This window comes from Cavia porcellus, unplaced genomic scaffold, assembly GCF_034190915.1.
Source record: "Cavia porcellus strain 051 isolate PalLab524CR breed Dunkin Hartley unplaced genomic scaffold, mCavPor4.1 scaffold_25, whole genome shotgun sequence".
NCBI classification, from domain to species: Eukaryota; Metazoa; Chordata; class Mammalia; order Rodentia; family Caviidae; genus Cavia; species Cavia porcellus.
Window position 1 is genome coordinate 5909187 of NW_026947508.1, and position 21791 is coordinate 5930977.

The window sequence follows — 21791 nt, forward strand, 5'->3', positions numbered from 1 at the left end:
GTGTTTTAAAAAACCATACTACTGGGTTGGGGATGATTCAGTGGCCTAAGTGCCTGCCTGGCAAGCCCAAGGTTCTGAGTTCAATTCCTGGTACAAAAAAATAACTGAAAACTACCATAACACTAACAGGCTAAAAGGTAATGTTACAGTTGGGAAATTGGAAGATGAAGCAGGACTTCTTCTTAGAAAGAGTTTTGGGTGGATTTATGCCAGGGTTCTTTGCCTTGTGCATGTTATTCAGGTTCCTGGTAAAAGCATGTGAATCCTTACTGTTCTGCATGCAGAACAGGAAGCAGCATTAATCGGATTGCAGAATGTTCAGCCAGGAAATATTTTAGATGCTGCTAATCATCGCTGTGTTAGGTAAATATTTCTTCTGGAATTGTTGGCTTTTAAGTTATGGCTTGAATTAGCCGTGTGTCAACAGGGCACTTTCAGTGTCAGATGTCAACAGAGCGTCCATGGTAAGAGACAAAGCCTGCATTGTAGCAGCCAGCAATTTTAGTTGGGGCTTTTATTGATTCTTGTGTAATAATGGAGTGTGGGCACAGAAGCCCAAGGAGAGAGGCAGGAAGAGGAGGAGAGCAGGAGATGAGTTCAGAAGTAGCTGGGCTGGTTGTCTAGGTTGTCGGACCCTACCGTGTCCCATGCTGGGACCTTTCACACTCCTGAGGTCCAACTTTAGCCTTAGGCTCTGTGACTGAATAGGAGAGGATGCAGCATGGGGTTGGGATTTTTTTTTTTTTTTTTAAGCGAATCTCCTACATTGGCCTTAAACTTACTGTGTAGCCCAAGGTGGCCCTGCTCTCACAGGGATCCTCCTGCCTCAGTGTTCCAAATGCTTGAGTTACAGGCATGTGCCACCATGCCAGTGGGATTGGGATTTCTGAGGCTTCCCCTGTGACCCTCGTGTGCAACAAAGCCCATGAGGACTTGGACTTGTCCACGGCTCCCTGAGTGTCCCCGGCTCCCAGAGCAGCTTCAGTGCCTAAATGCACTGACCCAAAAGTTTCCCTGGGTGCTTAGGAACTTCAGTAGTAGCTGCACCACATCACAGAGACAGTTCACTTTATAGTCATCATGGTTTTGTTGGATCATCTTGGCAACATGAGATTATCTCCACAAACTGTTTGCCATAGCCCTCTAAGGTGGGAATGAGTGGCGTGCTGAAGGAGAGTCGTACTTCGTGCATGTTCTCAATGTGACCGCTTATTAAGCATTCAGTGCAGGCATGGGTAGCACTGCTAAGACTAACCGTGGAAAGTTTGTGAACTAAATCTTGATGTGAAAGATGTAAAGAGAAGACTTGCCTTTCGTATCAGTGTCTGCCTTTAAGCCTGTATATGTGCACAGAAGTGTCCTTGGAAAGTTCTTAATCAGAATAGCAGTGGGGGTTATTTCTGATGGTAAAGTTTGAGGTTTTTTTGTTTTTTTTTTTTTTTTTCCTTTGTACCAGGGATCAACCTCATGCTTGCCAGACAGGCGCTTGTGATGCTAAGCTAAATCGCCAGCCTAAAGTTTGAATTTTACAATTGCACATGTGTTTGTGTTTTATTAAGTAGGAAAAATCACAAAGCTGTTACCATCATTGAAACAATGCATAGGTATTTGTAGCAGCAGTTAAAGCAGTCCTTTGTGGCAGTTGGAGACGTGATGCGTATGTGATGCTTTCTGATCTTATTCCTAGGCGTTAGGTGAACTCTGTGAAACCAAGTTTGGGAAGACGCACCCCGTGTGCAATTTGGTAAGTGCCTGCCTCACCCAGGTGCACATCGTCAGTGAGAGCCGTTCTCTGAGTCACATCAGCTAAAAGACCTCCAGGGAGGAAATTAGGACAGACCTGTAGGTGTTATAACCTGGGAGCTTTCAGCTATCTAACTGCTGTGATGCACAGTGTTTTCCACAGCAAAGTGGTTTGCTTTCTTCTGACTTTTTTTTTGTTGTTGTTGTTTGAGGGGGGATCAGGATTGTACAATTAGAATAACAAATCCTAGTTTATACTTGGGTTCTTTGGGCAGGGTAAGAATGGTTCATGCCACCTGCACCAAAGAGTACCTTGTGAAATTGTAGGAGTTGGAGGGTTTTCCTCTGTATGGAGTGAGAAGATGTCACCAGGGATCCTAACAGAGTTGTGCCTGTGTTTTGGGGTGACAGGACAGCCCCAGTGCTGAGCAGGTGCCTCTGGGCTCAGTCCATTCCCCCACTGCTCACCTTCCCGCTCGGCTTGACCGCCCCTCCCGTGTCCTCACAGGTCGCCTCTCTGCCCTTGTGGCTGCCGAAGCCCTTAAGCCCCGGCTCCGGGCGTGAGCTGCAGAGGTTGTCTTACTTGGGAGCCTTCTTTAGCTTCTCGGTCTTTGCCGAAGATGACGTAAGTACAGTGGCCTCGTACCCTCGCTACTGTCTGTTCAGACTTCCTTCCTGGCTGTGCGTCGTGTGTTGACGGTATCCCTTCTCTTTCCAGATTAAAGTGGTTGAAAAGTACTTCTCGGGGCCTGCCATTACCCTGGAGAACACGCGTGTGGTCAGCCAGTCCCTGCAGCACTACCTGGAGCTGGGCCGGGTGGGTGTCGAGGAGGAGCTGTGAGCAGGAATGGGAGGGGAGCTGTAGCTAGGGAGCCCCTTTCTTTCTATGCATGGAGGCTGCCTGGTTCGCCAATGCTATGAAAGTCAGTTGGAAGTCCAGCATGGTAACAAACATTTATAATCCCAGCACTCAGGAGGCTGAGGCAGGAGAATTGCCATGAGATCAAAGCCAACCTGAACGCCATAATCTGAACGCCAACCATCTAAAAAAAAATACCCAGTCAATCAATCAAATAAAATTCAATTCTTTTGAACTTTAAAGGAGGAATTGCTATATATGTAAGGAACAGATGTCTTTTTAAAATTTTGTGGTGCTGGAGATGTCCAGGCTAGCTCTATACCACTAGGCCGTGGCCCAGCTTGCCAGGTCTTGAGTAATAACCACAGCTCACAGCGTGCCTCCCATTCTGTTCTCCCATACAGAACCCCTTAGGGTTCCGCTCTCTCTGTGCCTGGCGTGGCCAGTTGAATGTGCAGGTGGTGAGCTGTGAATCTGCACACAGCCCTCACTAGCCACTCATCCCGAGGGGAGACTCACATGTCTTCAGTTCTGAACATAGAAGCAGAGAATGCAGGCTTGGGTGAGGAAGGGAATTTTTGCCATGGAAGGGAAGGAGTGAAAGGCGTTCATGTAAACCCCGACTGCACGCGCGTGATGTGCTGATCTCTCCACACCAAGCGTGCACTCGGGTCCTCCGTCCCCTGCAGCTGGCCCCTCTGGAAGGCTGGAAGTGGGGCGGGCACAGAGAGCAGGCCAGTGTTCTGGAAGGAAAGGGGGACAAAAGGAATGGTGTTCAAAATGAGGTTAATCGTTCTCTTCCTTTTAAAACTGCAGCAAGAGCTCTTCAAGATTCTGCATAGTATTTTGTTAAATGGGGAGACCCGGGAGGCCGCCCTCGGCTACATGGCAGCTGTCGTCAACGCCAACATGAAGAAGGCACAGATGCAGGTAGGGCTCCCGGAGCTGGTGTTTGTCACTGTTCTCCAGGCGCTGCTCCGGGGTGCTGAGCCGAGGTGCTCAGGGTCAGTGAGTAGACACAAGGAAAATTAAGCAGAGGGAGGACTTGCCAGCAGCTGTACAGGGCTGGAAGGGAGGTGTGGGGCGGTTTTTTATCTTGGAGCAGGACAGTCTCTCTGAGGTGACATTTGATCAGAGCCCTGTTTGATAAAAACCAGCCCTGCAAGGCTAAGAGCCTTCTAAATGTGTGCAAGGTTCCCAGGTGGAAACGAACCAGTTTTGGTGTAAGCCCAACATCGAAGTCTGTGTGTAAGCCACGGCACAAACCTTCACAGTGCAGAAGGCTGAGGTAGGAGGGTCACCACAAGATTGAGGTCAGCCTGGACTCCACTGGGAGGTCAAGGCCAGCCTAAACCACATGAGTCCCTGTCTTAAATGAAAAAGGACATCCTTCCTAGATTATTAATAACTATATGACACTTAGAAGCAATAGAATAATATATATGGAAGTACATAGACATGATGACTCTGGTTGTGTTTCCACCATTTACTGTAAGTAGAAGCGTAGACAGTTACAGGGGTGTGCCTCAGTTTCCCTGTCTGCTAAATGGCAATAATAGTACACCTAATCTGTGGCTTTGCTGTAGGCACACCTGTTGGGTTAGTACTGGGCGCTGTCATTCTGACTGTCACTGTTAGGCCATGGGTGCAGAGCTGTGCTGACGCTGTGTCACATGGTAACATAGGGTTAGTTGCCTGGAGGTTTGTTTATTTTTTGTGGTGCTGGGAGTCAAACGCAGGGCCTTGCACATCCTGGGCAAACACTCTCCTACTAGGCTGTGTGCCCAGCTCTAGTTCTCATGTTTTTACAGGGAAATAAAGTAGAGAAAGGAAGCAACACTTGTTGGTTTCTGCTTTTAATCTGGAGGCTTGTTCTTTGAGCCTGCATTCCCTCCACTGTAAAAGGTGCATCACTTAGTACCGGCCCTCAGGCTCCCTCCAAAAGTTCACCGAGTGAATGCGTGACTGCCTTTTCAGGGACAAACACCCACTGCTAGCACCTGCTGCTAGGAGACAGTGCTGAAGCCTGACTCTGCTCCTGACGAGGGTGTGGCCATGTTTGAATGTCTCTTTGCCTTCTTAGTAAGTTATGTGAAACTTTCTGCTCAAATCTTTTTGAATTTTTTATACTTCACAGACAGATGACCGATTGGTATCCACAGATGGATTTATGCTGAATTTCCTCTGGGTATTGCAGCAGTTGAGCACAAAGATCAAGTTAGAGACAGTGGACCCCACGTATATATTCCACCCTCGATGTCGGGTCACCCTCTCCAATGACGAGACGCGCGTGAACGCGACCATGGAGGATGTGAACGAGTGGCTGGCTGAGCTCTGTGAGTAACACGGTCACCGCTGGGCCTTGAGTGGCCGCAGAGCACCACAGGCACTCCCCAGGGCGGCATTCCAAGTCGGAGACACACAATAAAAACCACCCGATGAAATAAACAAATGGGCACACGGGCACGTCCACGCAGAGGACGGGTTTCACGTGTGCTCCGGTGACATTGCTGCTTGTGAGCTGTTCACAGATGCTGATGAACAGAGGGCTGGAAAATAAGACCTGTGGGAGGTGCAGCTGCTCACTGTTCTTCTCAGGACCTAAACCTGACTTAAGTGCAGACAGATCCCCCTGGCGTCCATCTCTTAAGTACATGAAGTCACTCACACCCAGCTGCGGTGGCCTCCCAGCTGGCGGGACCTGCTCAGCACAGTGCGGCCAGGGAGCGGGGCACCAGCCTCCGGCAGGCGTTTCAGTAACTGTTACTGTAATCCTGGAGTCACATCTGCAGGCTGAGGACTTCTGAAAGAGTCCGGGGGTTCATGATATATTTTAGAAAAAGAGAGAAAGGGAAAATCAAATGGAGGATTGGGCCCAACTGGAGACAGCAGGATCTGGCAAAGACAGAAAGTAGTTCTTTAGGGAAAGAAACCATTAGAGAAATGTACATGTCTTAATAGCTTTTATAGAGTAAGAGAAAAATGAACATGTAAAATAAGCAGAAATAGGTGTTGCGTGACCGACGAGGGCGCACTGTTCCGTGCTTAGAACTGCACAAATGCGCAAGCGCCACACAGAATTCTCACAGCAGGCAGCTTTCTTTGGCATGGAAAAACGTAACCAACCCTCTGTAAGTCACAGGAAATAAAATATACTTGGGTACAATGGCGTCTTACTCCAGGAATTGTGCAGATTGAAGAAATTCAAGCTATCATTACACATTTGTGAATGAGTAGAAATCAAGATGGCAGCATAGGGCAGTGGTGACAAAGTTTGTGAAGAAGCCGCCGGTATGGAATCACTTTATTTGACCTATCTTAAGTGGATTTGGAGTCTTACAACAAAATTTACTGAAGTTCTCCTAAACTTCAGGGGGTTGCTTAAATGGGCACAAGAGTGCCGCTGGATGGTTTCTGTTTTGTCTGGTTTTTGAGACAAGGTCTTTCTGTGTAGCCTAGGCTGGCCTCGAACTCAACAGCGCTGCCCCTGCCCCAGCCTCCTGAATGCAGGGGTTATGGGCGTGAGCCGCTGTGCCCAGGAGTCACCGTGTTCCCCCAGGCTGGCTGGGCACTCATGCGCTCCAGCAGTCCCCTGCTCATGGTCCCTCAGGCACACACCACAGCCTGGATGGACAAGAGAAGTAATTTCCATGTTCTCTAGCCAGTCAGAGTGACTCTGGTCAGCCACTAATGTGTGCTTCAGCATTGCCAGTGGAGAGGACGCATGAGTGCTCCCAGGGAGACCAAGCGCATCTCGAGGTGATGAACTGCCAGTTTCCCTGATTCAGTCTTTGTCCGTGTGTGCTTATAGTAAATAGATCCATCACACCTTCCAGATAATACTTTGTGCCAATTAGAAATAAAATAAAACATGTTATACTATTATTCTCCATAATTTTACTTTTCAGAGTATATTTCCAAAACTAGGGGAACAGGGAGTAATTTTTGTGTATAGCTTCTCCCATTCATGTGTCTGTTTTTGGTTTTGGAGATAGGGTCCTGCTATGTAGTTCTGGCTGGTCTTGAACTCAGTATATAGCCCAGGCTCAACTCCAACTCATAGTGACCCTCCTGCCTCACCCTCCAGGGACTGTAGGCCTGCACCTCCACACCCAGCCTTAGGCTGTCATTTATAATAGAAATTAAAAACATGAGGCTGGGGGTTTAGCTCAGCAGCATAAGTGCCTGCCTTGCAAGCAGGCAGTCGTGAGTTCGATCCCCGGTACCGATAAAAACGAAAAAAAAAATTTCACGGGGGGCTGGGGATTTAGCTCAGTGGCTTAAGCACCTGCCTTGCAAGTGTACGGTCGGGAGTTCGATCCCTGGTACCGATAAAAATGAAAAAGACCAAAAAAAAAAAAAAAAAAAAAAAAAAAGTAATAAACAAATGCTCAGGGAAATGGCTGTGGATTCAATAGCTTATTAGTATAATTCCATTTTGAGAGTTAACAATTGTGTATTGAAAATGGGAATAGTTTTATAAAATGTATCAGGACACACATAGTAAAAGATTGCTGATGGACATCTACCTAAATATTTAACTAGGAGGGACGGAGACTGGTCACAGACGAAGCTCACGGGGATTCAGCTGCTCCCGGCACGAGCTCAGTTCATCGTTTTGCAATGCTCTGGTTTGAATTCCATCGCCTGGTGTTAAATAGCTAAGGGAAGCGATGTGAATGCAGAGCTCGAGACTTATTTCTCCTGTTGAGCCTCACTGTGGATTTCACTGGGGGTTGTGTTGTCTCCCCCAGATGGCGACCAGCCGCCCTTCTCAGAGCCCAAGTTCCCCACCGAGTGCTTCTTCCTCACCCTGCACGCGCATCACCTCTCCATCCTGCCCAGCTGTCGCCGCTACATCCGCAGGCTCCGCGCCATCCGGGAGCTCAACAGGTGGGTGTGGGCCTTGGGATGCTGGGCTCTGCCCCACATCCGGGCCCTGCACTGTCCAGCATGCTGACTGGTAGTGATCTGAGAGTTCTGAACCCTCCCTGGCCCCATTACTAACGTCATTAGCTTTTTGTGTTGGGTTTTGTGTTAGTGAACTTTTTTTTTTAAGCTATACCAGAAGTATGAACTCAGGGACATCATTGTACTACTGAGTTCCATTCATAGCCATTTTTGAAGTTTTTTGTTATTATTTATTTATTTAGAGACAGTTTCACTAAGTTGGTCTGTCTGTCACTGTCTCATTATCTATCTTGACTGTGGCTGACCAGACTAACTGACCCCGTGGACAGGGAACTACTTGTCACCTGTATGTGTCTCATCATCTGGCAGTTGATAGAAAGCTTTCTTATATCCTCTGATGTCATGTTAAGGAAATTTGTATCTGTTGATGAGGTTAGATTTTTTTTAATGTGATTGAGTTGCATTAGGTGGTTTTCTGATATTAAACCCATTTTTCATTCCTGAAATAAACTCAATTTTTATATTATTTTTATATCTCATTGATATTCAGTTTGCTTAATATCCATATAGAATTTTTGAGTCTTTTCAAAAGATTGGCCTATACTTTTCATTTCTAGTTTTTCCTTAGATTTTACCTTGTATTCTCTGAAATAGTTCATTGTACTGTGTATGAATTATATATTTTTTCTTTAATTGAATGAATCAACTCAGTGATGAAACTGTCAGGCTATAGGCTTTCCAGTAAGAGAATATTTTAATTACAGATTTTACTAAGTTAATAGATTATTTTGATTTTAATTTCTTTTTGTTCTTATTGTTTGTTTTCCCATTTTTGAGGCATAAAGTTTGTTCATAATGTCTTCTTTTTATCACTTTAGTATATATAAGGTCTTTAATATTTTCTTCTGATTTCTTTTCAGTTTAAATATCTTTTCTGTTGCTTCTGGGGCTGCCTCTTGAGGCGAATCCTCAGACCCTTCCTTCTCAACCCTTTCTTGTATATGCATCATTCCTCACTTGTGGCATGTTATATCTTATTCAGGTCAAAATATTTTTTGTTTATTCTTGGACACAGGGTCTTGCTGTATAGCTCAGGCTGGCCTTGAACTCCTGAGTGTTGAGTTACAGGCATGTGCTCCCACACCTGGCATATGTTGTATTGTGGGCGTGTCCCCCATACCTGGCATGTGTTATATTACAGAGGTGTGCCCCCACTCCTGGCATGTGCTGTTCAATGGCCAGGCGTCACGTCTGTTACCCAGTACTTGGGAGGCTGATGCAAGAGAATCTCCACGAGTTCAGGGCTGGCCTGTGGTACAAACTGAACTGCATAATGAGACCTGCTTTCAAAAAGACAAAGGCAAAAACAAAAGTAACCTGTTGTTTAAATTGCAGATTCTTTGGGCACTTGTGAGCTCTTTTGTTACTGATTTCTATCCAAATTGTATCGTGGTCAGGCAAGTTGCTCTGTGCATTTTGTATCCTTGGACGTTTATCAACTGCTCTGACATTTACCTTTACAGACCTGAAACGAATATGTTCTCTGTTGATTGCAGTGTCCAGCCATGTCATTTGGGCCAACTATATTACCCTGTTTTTCATATTTACTGTATCTTCACTCTCTTATCAGCTTGTAAAGCCAGTGATCAGGAGAGCTTTACATAAGCTACATCTTACCTTAGGGTAGCTGGCCCCGCTGGGGTCCTGCCACCTTACCCTCTCCCTGGGCAGCCCATTCCAGGGTCACCATCTGCCACCTGCACCCCTAGCACAGATGGGGTAGCACTTCTGTGCTTTGCAAAGACAGTGTGTGCCCCACACCCATGTGTCTTCAGGCTGGCACCATAGGTGTCACATAGGCCAGGTTGGGCGAGTTCTGTGTGTGGGGGGAGGCAGGTTTTCTGAGCAGATCGCACTTCCCAAGCTCCTGAAGGTTTCAGTTCCTACCTGTATGTTAGGTCAGGGCGTGGCTCAGTTCCTTGCAGCCCAGGACCCTGTGGGTGCAGGTTTCCTCTTCCTTGCTGGGCACAGTGAGAACCCACCAGGATAAATAGCAAATCCAGTGCCTGGGGCAAGTGGGATCCAAAAGTCAGTGGAGCCCAACAGAGAAGCCTCCTAGAATCTGTCCCCACTGGAACCTGACACAGGTGCCCTGTCCCGCCCCCCCCCCCATGTCTCATAGCAGGTGGTAGGTGGAATAATAGCACCCTATGATGCTCTCATTCTTGTCCCAGATCCTGTGACAGTGCCACTGTAGGCAGTTAAGGGACTTCCCCTGTGGAGCCTCTAATGGGGCAGTTACCCTAGATTATTTAGGTGGCCCCAGTGCCAGGGCTTTTTGTAAGGAAGCAGGCACCTGAGTGATTCGGGGTCCTAAGTTCAAGGGTGCAGAGAGTCTCAGAAGCTGGAAGAGGTAAAGAAGACTCTTCTCCCATTGTCTGCAGAGGCATCCATCTCTGTTGCCTTGAGGTTTGTGATAGTGGGAATTGGACCTAGGATCTTCACACTGAGCTGTGTCCTCAGCTCTTTTTCTTTTTTCTTTCTTTAATTATTGCCTACTATTATTTTGAATTTTGAGACATAGTCTCAGTAACTTCCCCATGTTGTACTTGAACCTGGATCCTCCTGCCTCAGTCTTCCAGAATGCTAGGGTTATAGGCCTCCCCAACTAGTAGACTTCTGCTCACCAGAGCACTAAGACAGTGATTGTGCTCTTTCTTGTAACTTGTTGCAGCAGCGTGGAAGAGTGATGTAACACAGTAGCACATCTAGCCAGTTTCCCTCTAAGTGTCACAGTCTGTAGCATGTCCTCAGGGCAGACCTCAAGCTGGCTGGTTGTGGTCCTGGAGTCAGTGGATGGCGATGGGCTTGACCTTAGAGAGATTGATGTCACCCTTGCACAGTGACAGCCTTGGCTGAGATCATTCCAGCAGCAAGGTGGGCTCGCAGCTTCAGGGACTTAGGCACCGGGGTAAGCACATTTCCCAGACAGCTCTACTTGAACTCTTGGGCACCTGGGCTTCATGCCGTCTTCAGTGAGGGGACCCAGGGAGGCTGTGAGTTTGGTTCGTGTCATAGGTGGGGATTTGTAGGACCCAACTCTGCTACTTTCCAGTAGCCTTAAAAGCTCCCTGATTCATCAACTTTTCTAGGAGGTGAGAACTGGAAACTTTGAGCCTGTTCTAAGCTTCTCAGCATTGTTAGAAGTAGTTTTTGTCTGTCTCTCTGCCTGCCTGCCTGCCTGTCTGTTTCTCTCTCTCTCTCTCTTTGAGACATGGTCTTGTCCAGTATTTAGGCTGGCCTTGAACTTAGTAGGTATCCCAGGCTGGTGTCAGACACATGGCGACTCTCCTGTCTAAGCCTCAAGTGCTGAAATTATAGGCATGTGCCAGCACACGTAGGTCAGTTCATCTCTCTATCCCAGGCGAGTGCACCAGAGCCTTGGACTCCCAGGCTTCCATCTCCTGGTAATAGCTGGGTCATCACCACTTTCAGATCAGCCTCCTTACAGACCTGGCTCCAGAGGCCCATTTTTCTCAGGCCTCTCACTTGTCACCCTTCCGGTACTGCAGGTGATCCCTGTTGGATCCCTGCTGGCTGTCGTAAATCACCACCACCTCGGGGACTTAGGGGCTGGTGTGGTTCAGCATTAGAGCACCTGTTTGGCCCTGGGTTCTGTTCCGTCACAAACAGAAGTAACCGTGAAACACCTTGTGACTACAGCAGCACACTGTCACCTTGCAGCTGTGGTGCTCAGAAGTCCTGAGTCACGACTGTGACTCTCAGGACTGTGGGGAGAGCAAGTCTCTTCCCTAGCTCTCCGTGGCTTGTGGCCCCTCCCACCATGTTAAAGCCAGCAGCAGCACATCTCCAAAGCTCCTCTGTCTCGAGCTCCGCCTCTGTTGTCACCTTGCCTTCTCTCCCTCTTACTCTTAGGAGCTGCTGTGTGGTGACACTGGGCACCCAGATAATCTAGGATAGCCTGTATCTGCATTTATGCCCTGAATGCCAGCACCAAGTCCCTTAGTCTCAATTCTCAGGTTCCATTCAGCCACCGAGCTGTGACAGCTTTAAAGGACGATTTTTCCACCTGCCACATCCATGTCAGTTAGAGACCAAAGGCTCTGTCTACAGGGACTAATCAGAAAGGGGCAGTCACTGAAGGGCATTGCTGCAGTCCTGAACTGTGAGGGTGCCTGGGGAAGGAGACAGGTAGTTAGAAGCAGCGCGGGGCCTGCGCCTCACTGTGGGGCTGCTGTCCAGCCAGGACCCCTCTGCCGCTGCGCTCCCAGGAAAACGACACGATCGTCTCAGCGCTCTGCCCTTTCCGTGGCAGCGAGGCTGTGCAGAAAGGAGGACACCTGGGGGAGTGCAGTGTTCAGAGATTCAGCAGCCTCTCATTGTCTACATGGTCATGAGAGAAGTGGGGTGGGGCGGCGTTAATGAGCCAGTCTTTAGAACAGGCAGCATATTAGGTGACGGGGAAGGACATTCCCTCGCTGACAGACAACATCTGATCACATCCCTAGAGCAAGCGAAGGAACAAACCACAGAGATAATCTCAGCAGAGAGCAGCTGTAAAGACGAGGCTCTGCCACGCCTTTTGCTTTGATAACTGCGTAGGCACAGTCATCTGAATTTTCATGAGACTTACTTTTCCTCTCCCAGGAAATAAGGGGACAGTTTCTTTCATCAAATCTAGCACTAACAATTGTAAGAGATATCATTATTTCAGGAAATAGTAAGAAAAACACTTGTCAGTTGAGTCCTAACTTGCCTTGGTTGTAAGATGGCCTTTGATTTTGCGATGCTCACGTGTCAAAAGTCGTGTCTGAGAGTGAAATGGTGGAGACAGATAAGCCGGAGAGGGTTATTTTCTTTCATTTACTTGTGGGTCTTTGATTTCAGAACTGTGGAAGATTTGAAGAACAATGAAAGCCAGTGGAAGGATTCCCCGTTGGCGACCAGGCACCGAGAGATGCTGAAGCGCTGTAAAACCCAGCTCAAGGTTTGTACGCTAATCGGAACCCTTACGGACCTGCCGCACAGCAGGCAGCTTTCTTGCAGAGCCTGTGCCTGGAGTGAGCATTGTAGGCCGTGATGTTTGTTTTTCTTCATTCTCCTTTCCCTCAAGATAAAACAGGACACAGTAAAACTTGTTGATACCTCGAGTGCATCTATGTATGGTCATTTAAATTGGCACGGAACCTGCATATGCTTGTGCAGTGACAGCATGAGTTCTTCATGGGCTCTCTCACTCTAGGCCTCATGTCACCAACCCTGGCCCACCTCATGCCAGACCCCCTGCACACTGCCCTCTGACCCCAGCCCGCCATTCACACGTGCTCTGGACATCCGGCCCCTGCCGCCCCCAGGACCTGCCAAGGAGGATCTGTGATTGGCAAGGTCTCTTTCCCTTGCCACGTTCTTTTTTAATTGAAAACGATCCATCCCATGAACTTAGCGATAGCTAGAAGTGTTCCTTCTTGGGAGATTCAGCTAAAAACGAACACTGGCTGACCTTGTACAGGAAACACATGCCTCGTCTGTTCATGTGCCTACAGCGGTGCTGAGGGTTTACTGGCCCTGCTTCTTGTGCACTAGAAAGGCGACCTGAGGAAGCTGCCTGTCTCATGTCTGTTTAAGACTTCAGTTTCACATTTGCTAATAGACACTGGAAGGTGCAAAATAAACTGGGCCCAGGGCCCCCTGCGCATTGCACTGATGTGTGCCAGGGTCTCTGAACTGTCACATTTCCGTGTCCATGTGTGCGTGCCTGTGTGTCTCATGCTCAAGCAGCCTCGCGAGGCATGGAGCACCCTTGGCAGACAGGCCTTTTGTTTGTCTGAGGGTAGCTCTAGCCGGGTGCTAGAATTCAGATGCAGATTTGTCTGGCTCTTTTCCACTAACCATCCTGACACCCAGAGGGCCTCCCTGGCACCCCCACCCCCAACCAGAGTGACCATAACAACTAACCTCCTTGAGCACTAATTGTGTGCTAGACCTTGTGCTCAGTGGTGTGCATGGCCTACCTTTTGTTTTTCTCAGGGAAGAGAGTGATCTCACCACAACCAGCATCCTGTAGCCAGTTAAAAGGTTCTAGAAGCTCTAGCGCTACCTTGCCATCTCTGGCCCCCTTCCCCACCCAGTCACGCTGCAGGCCTCAGCTCCTGACTAATCGATGGGTGGGGGCACACCTACTTCCACAGAAACTGGTACGGTGCAAGGCCTGTGCTGACGCTGGCTTACTTGACGAGAGCTTCCTGAGAAGATGTCTGCATTTTTATGGCCTTCTCATTCAGCTGCTGCTCCGCATCCTGGACCCTGCGTATCCCGAGTGAGTGTGCTCTTTCCTCTTTGCCGAGTCTCTGTTGTCTGGGCTGTGCTATTGTGGTCATTATTCAGAGTCAGTAGCTAAAGCCGAAACCCTAACTTCCTGAGGACTGGCTTTCCAGTCGTGTTGGTAGAGCTCACGGGATAAGTGTATCAGTGTACGGTCCCTCTCGGTTAGTTAGTGGCACAGGAAGATGCCAATGCCTATGATTTTTAAGCTTCGGTATAGCGTGTTTTTAAAAATGCCTTATAAAATCTTTGATGGAAAGGGAAATCTATAGATGGGAAGCTGAGTGCTGGAGACAGCAGGATCAGAGGCCCTCCTCGGCCTCAGTCCAGCAGAGTGCCTGACAAATTCTGCGTGAGTTAAGGACACTCAGTCAGTCACTTTGCCATCAACTGGACTTCTCCAGGCAGCCAGTTTGTCTCTGTCTTCTAGTTACTAAGAAGTCTATGGGCTGGGTGTGATGGCACACACCTGTGATCCTAGCACTCGGGAGGCTGAGGCAGGAGGATTGCCATGAATTCAAGGTCAGCCTGGCCACATAGTGCGTTCAAGACCAGCCTGAATTATGTAGCAAAATCCTGCCTCAAAAAAAAAGCAACAACAAAAGGACATCACCATTATTGATGAGATCAGCCCAAACCCTGTGCAGGAATGAAAAACACCTGTGGCCCTAACAGAGTCACACACAACAACCAAATACAGTCTTTGCTTTCCTCCTCACTGTGTTTACTGCGTTAACTTTCATAAGAAATCAAGACAAGACAGAGCATTTTGCACACACTCTAGCACACCCACTGTCCGCATTATTCTCCATTCGTTCCTGGTTGTGATTCCTTTGCCTGTGTACTCTATATAGTTGTATGATAGCATGAATGGTGGATTTTTTATCTAATGACAACATGATGCTCCTTGTGGTTTGATGTGCCACAATTTCCTTTTGTAAACTGTGCTTTTTTTTTTTCTCTTTGACAGCATAACACTGCCTTTAAGTTCAGATGTCCCCAAGGTATTTGCAGCATTGCCGGAGTTTTATGTTGAAGATGTTGCTGAATTTTTATTTTTTATTGTACAGTAAGTATTTCTGACATATACTCTCTTTGTCTTTTTGAGACAGGGTTTTGCTCTGCAGTCTGTGCTGGCCTTGAGCTCACTTAGCCCCTGAGACTGGCCGAAAACACAGCAGTCCTTCCCCCTCAGCCTGCTCAGGGCAAGGTTCACGTGCAGACCTGGCATATGCCATGAAGGTCATGTGGAATTTTTGACAATTGACCATGTGTTCTGAGAAACAAAAGGCACACAGGCAAGTTGCCAGGTGTGGTGGCACACGCCAGTAATCCCTGCACTTGGGAAGCTGAGACAGGGGGATTGCTATGAGTGCAAGGCCAGCCTGGGCTATATAGTAAGTCCAGCACACCATGAACTACACAGCAAGACCCTGCCTCAAATAAATCCCAAGTGAACACTCAAGAGCCAGAAATGCCCACGTCCCTGTTTTGGCTCAATTGTAAACTTAGAGAAAGCATTCAAACAGATGGTTTGATCTTAGAACTATTGTTGAGATGTTTTGGCCCCAGTGTTTCAGATTCTTACTTGGCCAACGATGTAGCTTAATGAGTGCTAGAACACTTGCCTAAGATGCAAGAGGGCCTTGGTTTGATCCTAGCACCACAAAGCGAAACAATTTCACATTATGCTAGACTAAAAGAATTCAAATGTAGTTCCTTGTCACTGTGTGGTAGCACCATTGTAGTCGTACTACCTTGGGAAGAAAATGGTAAGTGAAGTCTCTTTTCAAAAGTAAAAGTTTTGGGCTGGGGATTTAGCTCAGTGGCATAAGTGCCTGCCTGGCAAACGTGAGGTTGTGAGTTCAATGCCTAGTACTGCAAAAAAAAAAAAAAAAAAGTGGTATCCAGGCATGGTGGCTCACGTCTGTAATCCCAGCACTCGGGAGGCTGAGGCAGGAGGATCATTGCAAGTTCAAGACCAGCCTGGGCTCAAAGTAGCCTCAAGCCAACCTAAATTGGATAGCAAGACCCTGTATGCAACAGACACACACAAAAAAAGTAAAAGTAAATTTAAGGTCATGATCACAAAGTATGAACTGTGTGCATTTTTTAACCAAAAAATGAGGAAATACAGACTTAAAAAAATTTTTTTAGACAGTTTCACTAAGTAATTCAGGATGGCCTTGAACTCACTTTGTACCCCAGACTGGCCTAGAATTCTCAGTGATCCTCCTCAGCCTCCCAAGTACTGGGGTTACAGGTATATGCCACCACATGCAGCTTGTTAGTATGGCCTTTAATAAGAGCCAAAATGAATGCAGCAAACTATCACTGTCATAAAGTCTGCTCCAGCATGAGCCCAGATCAGCAGTGAACGTGTATTTTGGATGATGATAAGATGAAAAAGGTGAAGAGAAATCCTGATTTATTTGTTGAGTGAAAACCAGCCTTGGAATTGAAGCCTCGTACATGAGTTACATTAAGCTTTTCCCTAGCGCTGTGATATAGCATCTGTTTGAAAAGTTTCATTCATTCTTTGTTTTGGGGTCTTTTTGAGACAGAGTGTCACTGTGTAGTTCAGGCTGGCCCCAGACTCATTTTGTAGCCCAGCTGCAAACTCACGCAGACCTCATGCCTCAGTCTCTGGAGTGCTGGCTTTGTAGGCGTGCAGCACCATGCCAGCTCATTCCTGTTGTTTGGTACTGGGAAGTAAACTCTTAAGCTCATGCTTTCTAGGCAGGCGTTGTGCCACTGAGCTGTATCCCCAGCCCAGTTCACTCATTTTTTAAAATTAAAACAAACTTTAAAAATGAAAGCAACTATTAGAAACATTTTTTAGTCTTTTGGTAGTGATGCTCTTTTGTCAATTTTTTTCTGACTTACTCAAGAATGTAAGTTGATGTGGGTTAGCCAGTGAATGCATTTCGGAGGCTGAGTCAGGAAGACCACTGCTAGTTTGAGGCTACAGAGTGAGTTCAGGGCAAGCGTGGACTACATGGCAAGATCCTGGCTCACAAAACCAAAAATAAATAGATAAATAAATAAAATAATTAATTAAAATAAAATAAAATGCAGTCTGCCAGGTCACAGTGCGCAGAGCCACCGAGGGAGCTCAGTCCTCGGTTTGGCCTCCTGTCTTGGCTCCTCCCGCCTGCGTGGGCCTGGGTTCGTGAGCTCTTCCTCCTGCACCTTCCCCAACCAGGTACTCGCCCCAGGTGCTCTACGAGCCCTGCACTCAGGATATCGTGACGTTCCTCGTCGTGATGCTGTGCAACCAGAACTATATCCGGAACCCGTACCTCGTGGCCAAGCTCGTGGAGGTCATGTTCATGACCAACCCTGCTGTTCAGCCGCGAACCCAGAAGTTTTTTGAGATGATTGAGAACCACCCTTTGTCCACCAAATTGCTGGTACCATCGCTGATGAAGTTCTACACAGGTGGGTTCCTGGCAGGCTGTGGGGCTTATTGCATGTTGAGCAGGTGAGGCCGGAAGTAGCCACGCTCACCTGCTGCCTCGGAGCCTGATGTCCCCCAGGTGCATCACCCACCACCCTGGAAGGCGGCTCTAGAGTATTCTCCCCCGAGCCCCTGAAATACTCTGCTGCTTGGCCTGTGCACCGACCCCTGATGCCGAGACAGACTCACTCTGCTGTCAGTGCCCCAAGTGCGTGTTTTTCTCTGAGTGGATTTCCTGGTTGGTTTTTACTCTGAAGTTACAGCATTACTTTTGTAACTGTCCCATAATTCCATTTCCCAAGTGCGAGTGAAATAGGGAGATTGTTTAAAGTGCTTATTCTTGGCCAGCTATGGTGGCACCCAATTGTAGTACCAGCCTTTGGGAGACTGAGGCAGGCGAGTTGCTGCAAGGTCAAGGCTAGCCTGGGCAACTTAGCCACCCTGCTTCTTCCTGGACTTTGCTGAAGCCAGTGGAATCTGGGTGTCTTTTTTGTTCATTCATGAAATCAGTATGTTCATTATTTACTCCCTGTTGAAGACAACAGAAAGCGTGTGGGGGACTCCGCAGACAGTGTCCTCTTCTGGCCAAAACATATTCCAGACTTTCCTGTTTGACTTCAGCTCCTGAGTTACTACCCATGAGCCCTCTGCGTCTGTCTCCCTCCTGCTGCTCTGGTGTTTCTCAGGAAAGCAAACGTGGCCGGCCTGTCTTGTTTTCTGCCCAGCCTAGTGCTTTTGGGGCACTCAGTGCGTGTGTTTGGCATCCACCAGCATCTCCTCGCCATGCTCTTCCTGTAAGAAATGCTGGTGCCAGGAGCTCAGTCCCTCACCATCCCTGCTGGCTGGTGTGACATCGCCTGAGTTTCCTGTCCCAACCCTGGCTCCTGCTTGTTGGGCCACACGCTGCCATGTGTCTGCTCCCTGGCCTCTGTGTGTCTACTCATGCCTCCCTTTGTCACTGTTACCCTGTGGCCTCTGAGCAGTCTCGGCACTTCCTCAGCTGCCCTCTTACATGCTGTGCCCTGGGATGTTGTGTTGACATCCGTGCCGCAGCGGTGGGTGAGAGCCCCTTCCCGGCGACAGTCTTCCTCTTTCCCATCTCAGCCATACGAGGTGGGCGCAGGCCTCCGTGTACAGGTGGTACCAACCCACTTACGGGTAAGACCGGCACAGCACCCTGCCCAGGGCAGGCTTGGGAGCTCTGGAAGCAGTGCCTTTAAAATGACAAGATCTGGAAAAAAAAAAAAAATGACAAGATCTTCCTTTGCACCTGTCAAAGTCAGAAACACCTGACAAAGACAAAAACAAACAAACAAAAAAAAATATATACCTGGGGCTAGGGATTTAGCTAAGCGGCATAAGCTCCTGCCTTGCAAGCAGGTAGTCGTGAGTTCGATCCCCGGTACCGATGAAAAAGACAAAGAAAAAGAAACACGACAGATTTGCAAAGTAATAAACCAACAAAAAAGTTATTTAATCTCCTGTAGCCAGTGTGCAGAATTAGTGCTATGAAATTCACAAAAATGTAAATTGGGATATCAAGAAAGTTGAAAATATTTGAATCCTCACCAGGCGCGGTGGCACATGCTAAAAGTTTTTTTAAAAGCCTGTCATGATGGCAAATACCTGTGATGTCAGCACTCTGGAGGGCCGAGGCAAGAGGATGGAGAGTCTGAGCCCAGCTTGGGCAACTTGGTGACTTAGGGTCTCAGAGTGGAAAAGTAAGAAAGGGCTGGGGAAGCTGGGTGTGTGGCCCCGTATGTGGGTGTGTGGCCCAGTATGTGGGTGTGTGGCCCAGTATGTGATCCTAGTATTTGGGAGGCTGAAACAGGAAGATCAGTGTGAGTTTGAGGCCAGCCTGGGCTACCTAGTTTAGTGAACTAAACTAGGGGCAGCTTGAATTATACAGCGAGACAGTTTCTCAAAAAAAGAAAAGAAAAGGCTGGGAATGTAGCACCCTGGCTTGCAGGCACCAGGCCCTGGTTCAATCCCTAGTCCTGGAAGAAAACTGGCCTGTTACCTGCTTCATACAGCTTGAGAGCCAGTCAGGAAAACAAACATTCTAGGTGTTCAGTAGAGTTGAGCATGAGGAACTAGTCAAATGGATGTGAAGGATGGGCTTGGGGAAAGGACCATGGGAGTGACGGAGTACAGGGAAAGTCGCAGCCATTGGCAGCTCCCTGGCCAGGAACCAAGGGAAGTGGTCAGGGGATAAGAATGCACTTGTCGGGGCTCGGGATTTAGCTCAGCGGCATAAGCGCCTGCCTTGCAAGCAGGTGGTCATGAGTTCGGTCCCTGATACCAATTTAAAAAAAAAAAAAAAATGCACTTATGCCATGGAGACCCGGGCAAAACCCCAGCCCAGAGCTGTGAGGGGGCACATGGGCCAGCTGCCAGGGTCTCTCGGGTGGGCAAGATTGCTCAAGCTGGGGTGCAGGACGGAGGGAGCTGGCACTGCTCTTTGGCTGGGAAGGAGACCCACTGTCAACTGCATCCATCTGTCCAGCAGTTCTGCAGTGCCCCCTGTTGGTGGCCCTGATAGGATCCACAGCACAGTCCCAGCAGGTGGCTCACAGGCCCCGCATGAGGAGTGGGCTGGACATGGAGAGGCAGCGGCTGAATAACCAGCCTGCCCGTGCACCTGGGAGTTTATTTTCCCCTGTTTTGTCCTGTGGAAATTCTTATAAATGTGCATATCTGTCTATGACAACTTTCACAATAATATATTTAATAGTATCATGAAAATACTTCTAAAAAATCCTACATGTCTGTTGTGGGTAAATTAAATAAGTTAAAGTTTATCCATGCAGTGAGTCTGTATGAGCCATGAAAAATAGTGCACCATTTATATTAAGTGGTTAGGTAGCAAAAAGTAAAGAAAATGTCATGCTAAGATGCTGCCACCTAGGGGGCTGGGGATTTAGCTCAGCAGCATAAGTGCCTGCCTTACAAACAGGCAGTCGTGAGTTCGATCCCTGGTACCGATAAAAAGAAAAACAACCAAAAAAAAAAAAAAAAAACTGCCACCTGTAATCTCAGCCCTCTGGGAGGCTGAGGCAGGAAGATGTAAGTTTAAACTCAGCCTGGGCAAATTAGTGAAAACCAGCCTAAAAATAAAAAATGGAGGGATGGGGGGGGGCAGGGATTTAGGTCAGTGGCATAAGTACCTGCCTGGCAAGTGCACGGTCATGAGTTCGATCCCCAGTACCAAAAAAAAAGAAAGAAAGAAAAGGAAAATTGCATGAGCACAGCTCAGTGCAAAGGCCCTGGCTTTGATCTCCAGAATTACAAAAAAAAAAAAAAAACAAGACATGAAGAAGCAGTATTTTTATAGTAAAAACAAACAAAAAAAAGAAAGAAAGAAAGAAAAACAGTGGATTGACTTAGTGCCCAGCACTCTGGGCCTGCCCCCGTGGTGCCTGAGTAACAAGGCCTGTGTGCGTGCCCCTGGTGACACCTGCCGCCACACTCCAGGGCTGGTAGGTGGGTGTTTTTCTCTGTCCCCTTCCTCATGCAGCCATGTGCCCTTTGGCCTGGACTGCATCTCCTCTGTGGTCAGGGATAGATGACAAGCTTCCTAAAAATAGCCGCACCCCTCGAATCCTAACCGATCCCACCACTAAATCCCAGTGCAGCCTGAAAACAGGCTTTATAAGTACCTGCCTCCCCCAGCTCAGAAGCCGGCTCTCAGAAGGGGCAAGGAGCTCGCTGGGGGTCAGGCATGAGCAGGTGGCACCAGGGCTGGCGGTGGCAGCCCACGTGCACCCATCCACACTGCTTTCTTCTGCAATGACCAGGGGCCCCCACACACTCCCTGAGAGACTGGTTGCCCCGTGAAAACCTGCCAGGGAGGAGATGGCTGGATTGTGTGGCTGCCACGCCCGGAGCAGAGTCCCTGTGTGAGATCGATGCGTGCGCCGTTCCTCTTGGCCGGAACTAGGGTTATGGCTTAGGAAATGCTGAGCCTCCAGTTTTTGTTTCAAAAATAAACTCAGGTTTCAAAACAAGAGTGTTCTACCTTGTGACCCAACACCATGACCCTTAGAGAAGAGATCTGAGGACTGGGAGGGCACTGGGGAAGCAAGTTCCTGGCCGGGCCCCAGCGCTGATCTGCACGGTGCCCAGCCATGGAGTCGGTCCCACACAGGTCACGCAGGCCCATGAGGAGACAGGCTACACCGCGGAACGGCTGTGAGCGAGGGGCTCAGGGGAGAGGACAGCAGTGAGGGATCTCAGCCACCGTGTGCAGGCAAAGCAGACAGTGAGGGTAGGGGCCTTCAGGCCTGCACAGTGACGAGCGTCAGGAAGAAAGTGGGGGAGGCGAGCTCAGCTGGGGCCAGAGTGCATCCCAGGATTTGTGGAACTAGAGCTTTGGAGTTTGAACTTGGGCTGGTGTGATTTAGAAAGTATTGAGAGAAATGCACGTGAATTAATACAAGGTAATAAGTTACCAGTTGATTAGCTTTCGCTGTATTT

The 21791-nt window shown here is 48.3% G+C and overlaps 1 protein-coding gene across 2 annotated transcripts in view; it reads left to right on the top strand.

The window, feature by feature from the left end:
- The window catches only part of Ube4b (ubiquitination factor E4B), a 101981-nt gene that overhangs the window by 67218 nt on the left and 12972 nt on the right, over window positions 1–21791 (top strand). For both annotated transcript variants that reach the window (XM_013153923.3, XM_005004372.4), the window contains 10 exons: window positions 1688–1744; window positions 2252–2368; window positions 2462–2560; window positions 3419–3532; window positions 4740–4938; window positions 7357–7495; window positions 12422–12521; window positions 13723–13850; window positions 14826–14924; window positions 17061–17296. In XM_013153923.3, the coding sequence (XP_013009377.1) occupies window positions 1688–1744; window positions 2252–2368; window positions 2462–2560; window positions 3419–3532; window positions 4740–4938; window positions 7357–7495; window positions 12422–12521; window positions 13723–13850; window positions 14826–14924; window positions 17061–17296 (1288 nt within the window). The remainder of the gene's footprint in view (window positions 1–1687; window positions 1745–2251; window positions 2369–2461; window positions 2561–3418; window positions 3533–4739; window positions 4939–7356; window positions 7496–12421; window positions 12522–13722; window positions 13851–14825; window positions 14925–17060; window positions 17297–21791) is intronic.